The 14,882-nt window shown below is 37.7% G+C and overlaps 1 protein-coding gene across 8 annotated transcripts in view; it reads left to right on the top strand.

The window, feature by feature from the left end:
• Nucleotides 1–14,882, top strand: part of SPON1 (spondin 1) — a 678,179-nt gene that overhangs the window by 460,215 nt on the left and 203,082 nt on the right. For all 8 annotated transcript variants that reach the window (XM_067532126.1, XM_067532125.1, XM_067532124.1 and 5 more), the window contains 2 exons: nucleotides 1,282–1,355; nucleotides 4,740–4,862. In XM_067532126.1, the coding sequence (XP_067388227.1) occupies nucleotides 1,282–1,355; nucleotides 4,740–4,862 (197 nt within the window). The remainder of the gene's footprint in view (nucleotides 1–1,281; nucleotides 1,356–4,739; nucleotides 4,863–14,882) is intronic.

Here is a 14,882-nt window from a genome sequence, read left to right as displayed (position 1 = left end):
TTGCTCAACAATAGGATTTAAAATTACCTGGAAATAAAAATTATTACTTATAATGCTTAGAAATATTTTCATCTGCTGCCTGATTGATTGTATATTTATTTGAAGATTTATGTAATAGAGTCAAGATAAAACCGCATGAGTAGTGAGAAAAGAAATGAGAGAAAACCCTCTAAACTTTTATGCTGTCATCTTAAAAACATATATAGCTCTCCAGCGGCCAGAGCTTTGAGGGTCAAAGCAAGCTTTGCCCTCTGACCGTGTGAGCCCTGTTAATGAATCAAACTCAAAAAAGAAAAGAGCTGGTGCTGTCTCCTTGGAGTCAGTGTTTTCTGGAAAGAGTGCAAAGGTATGCTTAGGAGTAGAATGTATAGGGTTTTTTTTAAGACCAAATGTTGTACATACAAATGAGCATTTGAAAAGGTCAAATTAAAAATGAGGTCAGAGCCAACGCACAATATTTCAGATACCCTGATAGGGGCCCTATGGTACAACTATAGAGTAGCAGTACAATAAAAGATAGAATTGTGGTCTTTCTCCAAGTAGTTTCTCTCTCTCTCATTCAGACTCAAAATCTCAAGACAAATCGGGGCTTGTAAATCCACGTTTTGTTTTGACTCGGAGAATTAATAAAATATTTCACATTTTATGAGTTTTAAATTTTTTTTAAGGTTGAGTTGCCCATTGGAGGAATTTAACATGCTGGTAGTTCTGTGTGATAATGGCACATTATATCTACATTAAATGGCTGCAGTGTATCAGAAACGTTTATCTCCTCAGAATGCCAAGTGATTTCTTACAAACAGCTGCTTGTTTTTAGAGGTGTTATTTTTCTGAATTTGTGACATTAAGTTTAATATCATACACTTTCAAAGAGCAGACCCTATACAATATGACTGATCGCTTGTTCTTAAGGCATCAAAATTATTTCAAGTTTCTGCAGTATGTAATCATAATCAAATGCAAAAATATCCATCTATCCATCTATATCTTTCTATAGAACTGTATGTGTGTATATATGTGGAGGGAGACTAATTTAGATAGCAAATATTAATCACAGAGGAAACAATTAGAATATAATACAGTTCTTAAAAAAGAAAAAAAAAGAGTTTGATACCTGACTGTGGACAGACTTTTAGAGGGATACTTTGTAATGCATCAGTTTGTACAAAACATTCTAAGAACATCCTATATTGTCCATTCATTACTTTAACATTCATTATTCTCTTCTTCCTTTTGAGGAACAGATATGTTTCACTGTAGCTGTGTTTCTTTCTTCAACAGGGCCAGTATTGTGCAGAAGCGAATTATTTATTTTCAAGATGAGGGCTCTCTTACCAAGAAACTATGTGAACAAGGTAAGATGAACCAGGTGCTCCCTTGGCCCTCTTTGAAATATTCCATAGGCTGCTTTGATGCCCTGCACAACTCTGCACTGGTATAGATTTGGGATCCCCTATCTGATGGAGTTCTTTCTCCCCATCTATGTGATCATTCATTCTACTTTCATATCCTTCCCCCACTTCCATCCTTGCACTTCTTCATGCTGACCTATAAGTAGGGCACACCCTCCGAATCACTGTCCACACATTAAATTGCACTCACTTACGCAAGTCTCTGTGTTTATAAATAAGGGCCAAGCCCTCCTTATCATGCACTGAACTAGGCATAGTGGAGGTATTTCCAAGATGATAGGAAGGATTCCTCTCCAGGGTGGTCTGATTTATAAAGAGACATTATCTTAGATAACTCCATTCCTTTGGTTCACCTAGTGTGTCCTGTCCTATGTTGTCTTCATGTTAGCTCTTCAAGACAGGAACTGTGTCTTCATGACAGTGCAAGCTTTCAAGGGAAGATTTTCAAAAGCAGCTAAGGGGACCTTCTCCCCACCAGTTTTAAACATTTTGTCTGTGTCTAGTTAAGGAGAAACTAAGGATATGACTATTAGATTTTGGGGCCTGAAGCACTGGATTAGTTTCATCTGGCCCTGTCTATAATGTGCTTCATTTTTAAGAAATTAGTAAGATGCTTAGCTGAATGTAATAAATGTGGTATCCTTGATGCGAGCCAAGATTCTCACATGTTGTTCTGTTTCTTACATTCAAGAATGCACTTTACACTCATTTAAAATAACCTTTCACATTAAGAGTGATGAGTATGTTGAATAAGACCATTGGAACAAGTAAAATAAATGAAACTGAGACAGTTGTTCATATTCCTGAGAAGAGAGAGGCTTGAAATAGAAAAGCAAGGACATGAAGTTGGGAATAGGAAGTAAATTTAGGTCATGCCTATAATAGAAAAATAGGTTGTATTTAAAATGTATCAGCTAAACACTTTAACTAATACATTTAAATACTAGTGTAGACAGGGCAAGTCATATTTAAAATATGTTAGCTGGTCACAGTCAACCATGTGGATAGGAATCTAGGGTTGCTCATGATCAGCTGGTGTGTAACCGAGTGCCTGGGATGGACCCCACTGAGAATGCCACACTCAAGGCAGACTGCAAGAATAAGGGCAGACAATCCCCAAAACTGGTGATATATTCTATAATTAGAGTCACCAGCAGTAATAAATGAGCTTCTGCAGTACCACACTGGTTAATCAGAAGCCAAGCACAGTCCTCCTTAGGCATTCCAGCCCTTGGCTCTCATCCAGACATACAGGTGTAATTTAGTGAAAGGTTATTGAAATCCCCAATTCACCATAAGTGAAGTTCTACTAATCCCAAGGGATCAGACACGTACTCCCAGGTCAATACGTATTTCAGATCTTACCCAAATATCACGCTGCCAGCCAGTCCTAAGTAAACTAACTAAAGATTTATTAATAAAAGTAAGAGGAGTTTAAATGGTTAATAGTTCATATACATACAAATGATTGCAATGTCCTTGTATCAGGTTTGTAGTAGTGATGGAATAGATTGTTGGCTTGCAGAAGTCTTTCTAGTAACTTCCAAAAGATTGGAGGGTCCTTAGTTCATAGTTCATGACACTTCTTTTAGTTGTAAATCCACAGTCCAGAAAATTGGAGCAGGAAAGAGGCAAAATGGAAAAGGCTCAGGTGCCTTTTATATTCTCTGCCATGTGCATGGAACTTTACTGTCCCAAACAAACCCCAGTTCCTGTGTATGGAAAGGTACTGGCCCAAGATGGAGTCCAGGGTCACATGGGAATATTACATGCTCTTCATGTTTTGCTGAATCACAGGGAGTGGCCATTGGATCCTTGCTGTCTGAGGAATCCACAGGAAAGCCTATTGGGCGAGATGAGATTCTTCAATGATCAATTGTGAGAGTTAAGTGTACTTAATGGGCCATCAACACATAGCTGACTAGCCCTGGTATAAATCTCTCTTGGAGATGTCACCCAGGTATACTACAGATGTTTGAGATACAGATACAGAGCCAATATTCATAACTTCAGATACAAAGATGATACATGCATATAAACAGGATAATCATACTTAGCAATTGATTACTTTTCTGTTGGTACCTTACATGACATACTTGGTACAAGATTTATGAAAATTAAGTAACAGTGGTAACAAGAGCAATATAAATGGTCACCTTTCTTATACACAGCATCCATCACAAGGTGCTTAAAATGTGTTAAGATAAAAATGTGTTAGCTGAAATATTTTAACTATCTTCCTAATCTAGACATAGCCTTAGCTATGAAAAGGCATTTTGGGCCTATAAGCTATTTTTGTGCTTTCGTACATATTCAGTTGTGCCCTGAAGGCACAGGGCTGTGCTAGATGCCATGGAAAAGTGTGGAGCTGTACAGCCCCGCAGCGAAGGCATTATACCACAAGCAGACACAATGCCTCCTAGAACTCTTGGAGTGGGTATGTGGTCACAGACATACTTTCAGAGAGACCAGCATGTGCTGCTTTCAGAAGGTGCAGTTTCTTGGCTCTAACGCCTTACTACTACTTCCACTCTTTTGGAGAGGCTAGCACCAAGAGAGAGACTAGTTTGGAGTAGTCTTTGTGTTCAGGAGACCGAAAGGTCTGCTGTTATACTCAGCTTCTGTACAAGGCTTCCTGTACTCTCCCTTCCCATGTTCACTCACCCAAGGGCCAAGTACAGTCTGGTCCTTAATCTCTTTTAAAGGCTGATGCACAGGACAATTTGTTAGTCTAGGCTTCCTATTAATTCACTAAAGTCTAAAACACTAAAGTCTTTAGTCTAAACACATAGTCTCTAGTCCTGTTAATTCACTAAAGACATAGCCTAATGACTAATAGACTCATGACATAGTATTATATTTAGGTTTGAAATTACGTTTAGGTTTGGGCCCATGGTTCAGTTTCAAGGCAAAATCATAGCAGGGGTTCAGGTTTGTTTTGACATTGCCCAAAACCAGGGAGCCATTCTTGTGAGATTTCAGCCCAAATTAGTAGAACATTGCTGCCATCTTGAATGATGGCTCTCTCACAAAAGCAGCTGTTCTTATGAAATTTTGACCGAATCCAAATAAAAATAGGCCCTTGTCTAGTTTTGGATCTGAAGTGGAACCAAAACCATAGTGGTAGGTTCATATCTAGGGATATGAATCCAAATCATTAACCACACTATGAAATGTCAAGGTTCAGGTTTTGGCTAATTGTAACAAGTAATAATAAAATACAATGATTTATGCCGAGATATTTATATTTATCACTGGAGTTTTGCTGTCATCTGTTGAGTTGCAACTGAACATTTTCTATAACTGCTTCCACTGCTGCTATTTCAGACTCAACCTTTGAGGGGGTGACTGATAAACCAATCTTAGATTGCTGTGCCTGTGGAACTGCTAAATACAGGCTAACTTTTTATGGAAACTGGTCAGAGAAGATGCATCCAAAAGACTATCCACGTGAGTAGTATTATTTTGTTATTACAGTAGAACCTAGAGGCTAAAATAAGGACTGGGGCTCCTTGATGACAAGTGTGATACAAACCTTCAGATGGACATATGTAGTATTCCCAACCCCAGGTGTTTGAAAATCATGAGTCGGGCCCCCAAATTAAAGAGGTTGGTTTAAAAATCATGAGATTTTGTTTTAAAATGGGGTTGATTTGCCTTCTGGCATTTGAGATTTGAAATGCACTGTTGTGGGGTCATATTTTCAAGCTTTTCTTTGCAACGATGAGGGCTAAAAAACTCTCTCCCTCTCTCTCTCTTAAAAGAGTCTCACATAATTACATAAGTCTTGGTGCTGAGTTTTTTAGAAAAACACAAAATATGACAAGATTAAGTATAAAATTTTGAGTTTGCAACAGTGCATATGCCCAATCCAGTGGATTGACTTCAGTGAGCACTAAATCAGGCTGTTAGGTTGGTTGCATGTGTAAAATATTATTTATGCTGTCTTTCTTTCTCCATGCTAGCTAGATAAATGGACAAACCTTAAAATACAAATTTTTTTTTGTCACTTAATTCAAAGTATTGCAAAATTTCTAATCTACAGAATCAGTGGTTTTATGGCAATAAAAGGCAAACACCCATGAAAGATTAAATCTACAAAAACATGCATAGAAAATGGGGATTTTCATTTGTTTTTATTGTTATTCTCTGGTTCCGACCCTTTGTCTTTTCAATCTTACATTTGTTCTTTAAATATGGTCTTCATTATCAGTAACAATAAAGGCAGGTGAGAGGCTTAGGGATGTAAGTCACATATTTATTTGGTCTTTAAGCTTTGATAATATGATGTCTGTTGCATGATCTTTATTAAAGCCTTTGTGTATAGCTTTTCTTTTTAATATCACTGTCACCCAAAGTGGTGAATTTTCATCATGCAATCAAAGATTTGGCTGCATATGAATTGTTCCTTGATACTGATCCCTGACACAAGTTTTGCTTTATTAAGTTGAACATAGAATAGTTCAGATACAGCATCATGTGGGTTAGTAAAAGTTTTCGATGATATATTAAAACTTCTTTGACTTGTTTCTTGGGCAACAGAGCACATGGAATGTAAAATAAGCCATAGTCCCAGTAATCACAGAGATACTCTTTTCAGATATTAGATGATTTGTGTACCTGCTAAATCAGAGATTCTCAACCTTTATGGTTCAAGGGCCACAGAATCCGTTTTTACAACCCTGAAGGGCCACCAGTCTCTGCCAGCAGCTCCCTCCACTGCGGCCAGACGGAAGGAGTTTAGTGAGGAGGCTGCCTCCCCGCTGATCTCCCATCTCCCTGGGACCTAGGCAGAGCGCTTTGCCATGCTCCCTGCTACAGCCAGGGGGAGGGGAACACTGATCTCCCATCCCCTTGGCTGCAGCAAGGAGCCTGCACTGGTCTTTTAGCCCTGTGGAAACGCGCTCTGCCTGGATCCTTAGGCAGCAGCTCCCTTCTGCAGCCAGCAGGAGGGGAGCCATTGTCCACTTTGAAAGACCCCGTGGGCCACAGGTTGGGAACCACTGTGTTAAATGATACCCGTTCAAATTCATTGTGTTTGTAGATTTGACTGTTATTACAGAAACGTTTTGAATAGATGAAGTAAGTTATTTCTTTTAACTTCTGTGGAACGCATTTTCATTATGCTTTCCTGCTTATTAGAACATAAGAATGGCCATAGAGGGTCAGACCAATGGTCCACCTAGCCCGGTATCCTATTCTGACAGAGGCCAGTGCCAGATACTCAGAGGGAATGAGCAGAGCAGGGCAATTAGTGAGTGATCCATCCCCTGTTGTCCAATCCCAGTTTCTGGCAGTTGGAGGTTTAGGGACATCCAGAGCACAGGGTTGTGTCCCTGATCATCTTGGCTAATAGCCATTGATGGACCTATCCTCCATTAACTTATCTAAATCTTTTTTAACCCACTTATACTTGTGGTTTTCACAGTCTACCCTGGCAATGAGGTCCACATATTGACTGTGCTTTGTGTGAAGAAGTACTTCCTTGTGTTTCTTTTAAGCTTCCTGCCTATTATTTTCATTGGGTAACCGTCTAGTTCTTGTGTTATGTGACGGGATAAAGAATACTTCCTTATTCATTTTCTCCACACCAGTCATGATTTTATAGACTTCTATTGTATCTCCCCTTAGTTATCTCTTTTCCAAGCTGAACAGTCTGTCTTTATAAACTCTTCTCGTACAGAAACTGTTCCATACCCTTAATCATTTTTGTTATTCTTCTCTGTACTTTTTCTAATTCTAATGTATCTTTTTTGAGATGAGGCGACCAGACCTGCACACAGTATTCAAGGTGTGGGCGTACCAGGGATTTATATAGTAGCATTAAGATATTTTCTGTTTTATTATCTATGCCTTTCCTAATGGTTCCAAACATTTTACTGCTGCTGCACATTGAGCCCATGTTTTCAGAGAACTATCCACAATGATTCTAAGATCTCTTTCTTGAATGATAATAGCTAATTTAGACCCCATCATTTTGTATGTATAGTTGGGATTATGTTTTCCAATGTCCATTGCTTTGCATTTATCAACATTGAATTTCATCTGCCATTTTGCTGCCAGTCACCCAGTTTTGTTAGATCCATTTGTAACTCTTCACAGTCTGCTTTGGACTTAACTATCTTGAGTAGTTTTGTATCATCTGCAAATTTTGCCACCTCACTGTTTACCCATTTTTCCAGATCATTTATGAATATGTTGAACAGCACTGGTCCCCATACAGACCCTTAGGGGATATCACTGTTTACCTCTCTTCACTGTGAAAATTGACTATTTATTCCTACCCTGTTTTCTGTCTTTTAACCAGTTACTCAGCCATAAGAGGATGGTCTCTCTGATTCTGTGACTGCTTACTTTGCTTCAGAGCCTTTGATGTAGGACCTCACCAAAGGCTTTATGAAAGTCCAAGTACACCATATCCACTAAATTACCCTTGTCCATATGTTTGTTGACACCCTCAAAGAAATTAATGGTTTGGTGAGGCATGATTTCCCTTTACAAAAGCTGTATTGACTCTTCCCCAATGTATCGTGTTCATCTATGTGTCTGATAATTCTGTTCATTACTATAACTTCAACCAATTTACCTGCTACTGAAGTTAGACTTACCATCCTGTAATTGCCAGAATCGCCTCCAGAGTCTTTTTTAAAAACCGGCATCACATTAGCTGTCTTCCCATCATCTGATACAGAGGATGATTACTTACCACAGTTAGTAGTTCTGCAGTTTCATATTCGAGTTCCTTGAGATCCCTTGGGTGAATACCATCTGATCTGGGTGACTTATTACTGTTTAATTTAATAATGTATTCCAAAACCTCCCGTATTGACACCTCAATCTGGGACAAGTTCCTCAGATTTGTCACCTAAAAAGAATGGCTCCCATGTGGGGATCTCCATCACGTGCTCTGCAGTGAAGACTGATGCATAGAATTAATGTAGTTTCTCTGCAATGGCCTTGTCTTCCTTGAGTGCTCCTTTAGCACCTTGACTGCTCATTTAGCACCTTGATCATCCAGTGGTTCCTCTGATTGTTTGGCAGTCTTCCTACTGATGTACTTAATAAAAAGGCTGTTAGTTTTTGGTTTTTTTGCTAGTTTTTTTCAAATTCCTTTTTAGCCTGTCTAATTATACTTTTACATTTGACTTGCCAGAATTTATGTTTCTTTCTATTTTCCTTCAATAGGATTTGACTTCCAATTTTTAAAGGATGGCTCTTTGTCTCTAGCCACCTCTTTTACTCTATTATTTAGCCATGGTAGCATTTTTCGGTCCTCTTACTGTTGTTTTTTATTTGAGGTATATGTTTAGTTTGAGCCTCTATTATGTTGCTTTTTAAAAGTATGTTGCTCGCAGACTTTTCACTCTTCTGACTTTCTCTTAACTTCTGTTTAACTGTCCTCCTCATTTTTGTGTTTTTCCACTTTTTGAAGATAAATGCTATTGTGGTGAGTTTCTTTGGTATTTCCCCCCAAAGAGGATGTTAAATTTAATTACGCTATGGTCGCTGTTACCAAGAGGTTCAGCTTTATTCACCTCTAAGACCAGATCCTATGCAGTACTTAGATCTAAATCAAGAATTGCCTCTTCCTTTTTGGGTTCCAGGAATGGCTGCTCCAAGAAGCAGTCATTAATGGTATCTACAAATTTTACCTCTGCATCCCGTCCTGAGATGACATGTTCCCAGTCAATTTGGGGATAGTTGAAATCCTCCATTATTATTGGGTTTTCTGTTTTTGAAGCTCTCTAATATCCTTGAGCATTTCACAATCACCATGAACATCCTGATCAGATGTTTGGTGGTATATTCCTACTGCTGCACTCTTATTATTCAAGCATGGAATTTCTATTCATAGAGATTCTATGCTACTGTTTGATTAATTTATGATTTTTCCAAAATTGACTCTATGCTTTCTTTCATATATAGTGCCATTCCCCCATCAGAGTGACTTACTTTGTCATGTCTATATATTTTGTACCCTGTTATTACCGTGTCCCACTGATTATCATCATTTCATGAAGTTTCTGTGAGCCTATTATATCAATATCCTCATTGCTTCTCTACATTCTTGCTTACTTCTTCTCTTCTTACTTTCTTTAGAGAGGTTGTAGTGTATTATTATTTCTGAATGATTCTCAGACAGAAAAACTTCCATTAACCTCTTAAAAATATTCTCACTGTGCTTCAGCCTATCCTTCATGAATCATTAAACATATGCTATGGGTAGACCTGGATGAATAATAATAATAAAAAAAATCTATAAACATGTGCTAGAATTGTACAATGACTTAATTTTGTCCATGTTCATCCATCATTTTACTCATATATTTGTGCAATCTGTTTGTTCTGGCATGTATGTCTATGGAAAGCATATTTCAATGATGCATAGATGAAAATTAACAAAAACCCAATTTTGAGCTGAAATGCGATCTCCTTCTGTCACGTGACTTATTACAGTACAACCCACTACAAGTGCTCAGAAGCTCCCAGATAAAATAATATTTGTTTAATAGTTTCAATAACAAGTGAATATGAGCTATCTGCTCAGGGATATTCTATGAGAAGAAAAGGAGGTTATATTTTATTACAATGGAAGTGTCACAGTGATTTTTAACCAACAGGGCAGGACAAAATAAAATGAAAGAACTTGCCAAAAGTCTCCAGTCCACACAGTAACATAAAATAAATCAGTGTTTACAATGATTTGGGTAAAAGAGAGTTGTTTTCATATAATTACTCCCATTGTCCCTTTATTTGTCTTTTAATTAAAAAAGTGGATCCATGTAGACATGTGGTTATTTAGTATTTTAGACGCTCCAGATCTGGCCCCATGTCAGTCAAGAGTGTTCACAACTACATGAGGATCAAACTAATCATTGGGCAGAAATCACATAAGAGGATTAAATGTTGTTACACTTAATGGTTCTGAAATAAAATAACTAAAGCTACAGTCTTTATTTGTTTCTACATCTATAGAATCTCCCATCACTAACATATAATTGGAAAAGTCTCATTATGAAATCATAACAAATCTATTCTCTTTGCACCAAGTCTTATTCACACTGGAGTCAGTGGATCTTTTGGAGCTGACTTCAGTGGCAGCAGGATTGGACCCAGGCAGAAGAGTTACTAACAAATTTTAAACTAAAATTTCTGGAAGGCCAGAGAAAATTTTCATATGTCCACAGGTAGCAGTATTAAAAATGAAAAATAGTTGTCAAAATTGCTGTTTAAAATTTTGAGGCCATGCAATTATTAAATTAAAATAAAATCCTGTTCATTATTGACTGTGTTGAGTTACAGACTGTCCTACCACTGTAGAAATGTTCACAAATATATTTCCAGTTCAGTGGTTTCTATAAATATGTTAGGGCTGTCCATCATGTTATATATCAGCTACCATTTTAATTGGAGAAGATTTCTCATATAGAACTCCCCAGGGGAATATTATATTAAAATTCATACTACCTCCCATTTATTAATTTACAGTGGGAGCTAAAGAAGGAAAATAATATGTTTCTCACGCTATATGGTTCTAATGCTGGTAGGAAAAGATCTCCCTTATCACAAGCAAATTTAGAAAATTGAGTGTTTTGCGGTTTCTTGCTGGTTTTCTATGACAACTAAAAGTTGACAACGCTAAAATTCCCCTTTGCCCTGACAACAGCAATATACCTAATATATAAACAAGATACAAACACTTATATTTCTCATTCATGTATCCCTCTAATTTATTTGCCAACTCTTATCTTATCAAGTCTCTAGCATTGACCTTTCTTTCCATTTGTATTCTTTACGATTAGCCAACAAGAACTACAGAGAAACGTTATGCAATTGTGACTTTAAAAAAATAAAACCTATCTAAGTCCCAGACACTATTATAACAGATAATATATTCTTTCCTGGATACACAGGAATTTCCATACAAATCTCCATTTTATGTGCTTAAGTTTTTTCCAAAGAACTGCTTATGCCAAACAAGCATTGTTTTTATGATTAAAAAAAAAAAAAAAAGCTTCAGCAAGCTATTTGACAAAGCCTTGAACTCAAGTAAACATCACTTTCCAAGTCCACAAGCACTATCCTATGTTAGGCACACAATAAGGGATGATTTAACTAAAGTTACACCATGAAGCTGAAGAACTTCTGTTACATTAAATTTAAAATTGTATTGTTATGAGCAAATTTAGAAAAAGGAGTGTTTGGGGGTATTTTTGGAGAAGAGTGAAGAGTATCCCAATGATCACTTTTTAAGTGCTTTTGCTTTCTTGAGTATCAGAGAGACAGAGAGATTTTAATTAAGGTCTTGTTAGACTTGAGACAGATTTAAGAGAAATAGCAAGTACGCTTACCAGACACATTTTCATGAGCTATCACAGCTCTTGATAAAAATACTTCTGGAAGCCAAATGCTGTATCTATTACATTTGGCTCATTGAAATGGAACCATTAGATTTCCTCTTACATTTTGCTGGCTAAAATGGTTGGTATTTAGAGCTGTTCAGTGGCTTATAGACATTCAGCACCATTTGTATTTTTTTGGCTAGTGCTCAGATATCATGGAAAATGGGGAACATTCATGAATAATAATTTCACTTGCTCCAGCTAGCAAGAACATTGTAGGCACCAAATTTTCAGTGCGTTTCTAAAACACATTTGCAGACACATTGGTCTGTGAAAATCTACATTTCAGCTTGTAAATGGGGGAACTGAACACACAAATGAGAAGTGAGGTACATCAGTGGATGATTACCTATATTCCACTGGCCTTCTTGAGAGTTTTCAGGCTGAATGGAGTGACACTCTGGTGAGAAATGGGATATTTGACTATTCACCTCTGGCCTCTGTGACTGTGGGGCTCAATGAAAGACCATTCCACCCTGAGAAGGTGAGTTTCTTTGGTATTTTAGGGAATCATTAGCATGATAAGAGCAGGTGGGGGAGTAAAATAAGGCATCTATTCTTTCATGGGTGTGAGAGATCCATGAGGGTGAGTTGGAGAATTTTGTGGGTTTTCCAGAAGCTTAGGGCAGGTAGCGTTTTTCACTCTGCCCCAAAGGTCTTCATTTGGGTATGTAGCTGGGGTAGCTGCTTCCCTTCAATGGATAACTTTCAGTAGCTAAGAAGCTTGAGTGATATGATGGCTCAGTAGATTTAGTGTGGGCTTGAGCAGTAGGTGCTTCACATCTTTTGGTCCTTGTCATAGCAGGTAGGGGAAAGACCCTTTGGAAGACATAGGCCACTAATGAGAAATTTATGTATCAACCATATTTGCGATGCCAGATAATTTTCTCAGGAGTGCAGGGTGTCAATGACCTTGCTCATATAGGTAGTGTTGAATACAAAGTCAATGACTATAAAGTCATCACCATTCATGTGTGATTAAGGATGAGGATCCTTAATTCTCACACATGACAGAGACACAGCTGGATAACATTATAAGTTCAGTAAGGCTCAGTTGGGCCTTCAGTTCAGCATAAACCAAATAAGTGTCAAGGAGGTGATGTGGCTGTTATGTTTGAATCTGATTTTAGATACAAGAAGTCTTCCATTCTAAATCTGGATCTGACAGAGTAAGTTTGTCCTCGTATGTGAGTCAAAGGGTGAGGATTAATTGCTGTCCAGATTGCATGGCTCTGCTCAATAAAGGCCTTGCTTTTGTTGAGTTTCTTCTCCTCTATGATAGTAAATTTTTCTCTGCTTGAGTTCCAGCAAGATTCACTCAGTGAGGTACTGGAAATGCAGTGAGAACTGCAGGCTCTAACTTGTGAGTTACAGCTGTGTCCCTAGTAAAGGGAAGTGAGGGATTCTGAGACCATCGTTAGAGCTGATTGACAATGTCTCCCTTTGGCATGAGAATGTGCCAGTCTCTGCATTTCAGCTTGTAACATGTGTGATTATTAGATTCTGAGTCAAAAAGTCCCTAGACCCTGAAGTCTCTCTAGCTATCACACTGTTGTGAATTTTCCATTTTGGGGTAGATTATTGAGAAGGTTGTGGTGGAAACTGGTCTAGTAGCCTCTGATGTCCTTGGACCTCCCTGGTCCCAGTAAGTTTGTTTTAAACCTTGGCCATAGTATGGAGACTATGCTGGTAGTGTTAGATCCCTCCTGGCAATGGTTGAAGACCATGTGGCCATGTTGACTCTTTTTTTAGATGTGTCAGTTGCCTACAATAATGTTGCCTATGTTTACTCATTTACAGTTTCTAGCAAAGCTCAGCAGAGTCCATCTTGAGAGGCTTCATAGCTTTTTTTCTGAGATCTCTAGGGGTTGTTTGTTGTAATTGCTTCCTCTATTGCCTATATTTTCCTCGGTATTTTTTTCTAACAGCTTATTTTGAACTGCTGTTTATTTTTCTATTCTTTCTAATCTCTTTTCTATTCTCTTCTGATTATTTTCCATTGTGTGTGTTTATTTCTACTACTTTCCTCCGCACTTGCCTTTTGAATTTCAGTGTTTCCCCTTTAATTCTTTTAATTTGCATTTCTTTTGTTTTCTTCATTACATACTTTCATTTGTTTACTCTAACTTTCTACTCTTTTCTCTCCTTTCACTCTCTGTGTTTGTAACTCACTTCCTGCATCCCAAAGAAATTATTCTGTGGGATTATACTTCTCATTTCCTCAATCTGTTTCCCACATCCCCTTCTAGTCTATACTATAATCGTTCCATCCATTAATCTCTCAGCCTTCTCACCACATTATCTGTCCATCTACCTGAGGTACCATATTTGTTACCCATTTCCCCTGCACGATCCAATCTCTCCCTTACCATTGTTTCTCTCTCACACACACACACACACAAATGCTTTCCTCTTCTTCTTTTCCTTCTTCTCCCACCTCCTTCACCTCCTCTTTTCTCAGTTCCTTTGTCCATACTTTAATTCTATTAACATAGCTATTTTGGGTTTTTTTCCCCTCCATGTTACCCACTGAATTCCCAGTATTCTTCATATATTTGTTTAGTGTTTCCATCTTTCCTGTTTCCTATGACTTTTGCCCAAAAGTTTAACTCCAATAATTTTCTTCTTAATGGAAGAAGACCTGTCTCCAGCATCTCTTTGCACTACACACAAAGAGGTTGTGAAGGAGGCACCATGTGCAATGCATAATGGCTGGGCTTGGATTGAATCTAGCTTCCATAGGTTCATTTTTTATGCTGAACTAAATATTTAGCATCAGTACTCAGTGACACGTGTTATTAATGTTCTATAAAGCATTATCGTTGCTTTCATATCAGTGCCCAGGTGATTCTAGAAATCCTTTTAAGTATATTGAGTTTGCCTTTACATTTATCTACAATATTTTCAATGTGATTCTTCCATGTTAGCTTGCTATCAAAAGTCACACTGAGGAATTTATAGCTTTTAACTGTACCTATTTGCTGTCCATATAGAGAGAGCATAAGATATTTTTTTAATTTTCATTTTAGTGAATATCATTCCTTTAGTTCCAAGAATTGAAAATGTA

Source organism: Emydura macquarii, unplaced genomic scaffold (assembly GCF_026122565.2).
Source record: "Emydura macquarii macquarii isolate MOO-44397 ecotype Brisbane River unplaced genomic scaffold, CSIRO-AGI_Emac_v2 contig_3240, whole genome shotgun sequence".
Lineage (NCBI taxonomy): Eukaryota > Metazoa > Chordata > Testudines > Chelidae > Emydura > Emydura macquarii.
This window is presented reverse-complemented; position numbering and strand designations above follow the sequence as displayed.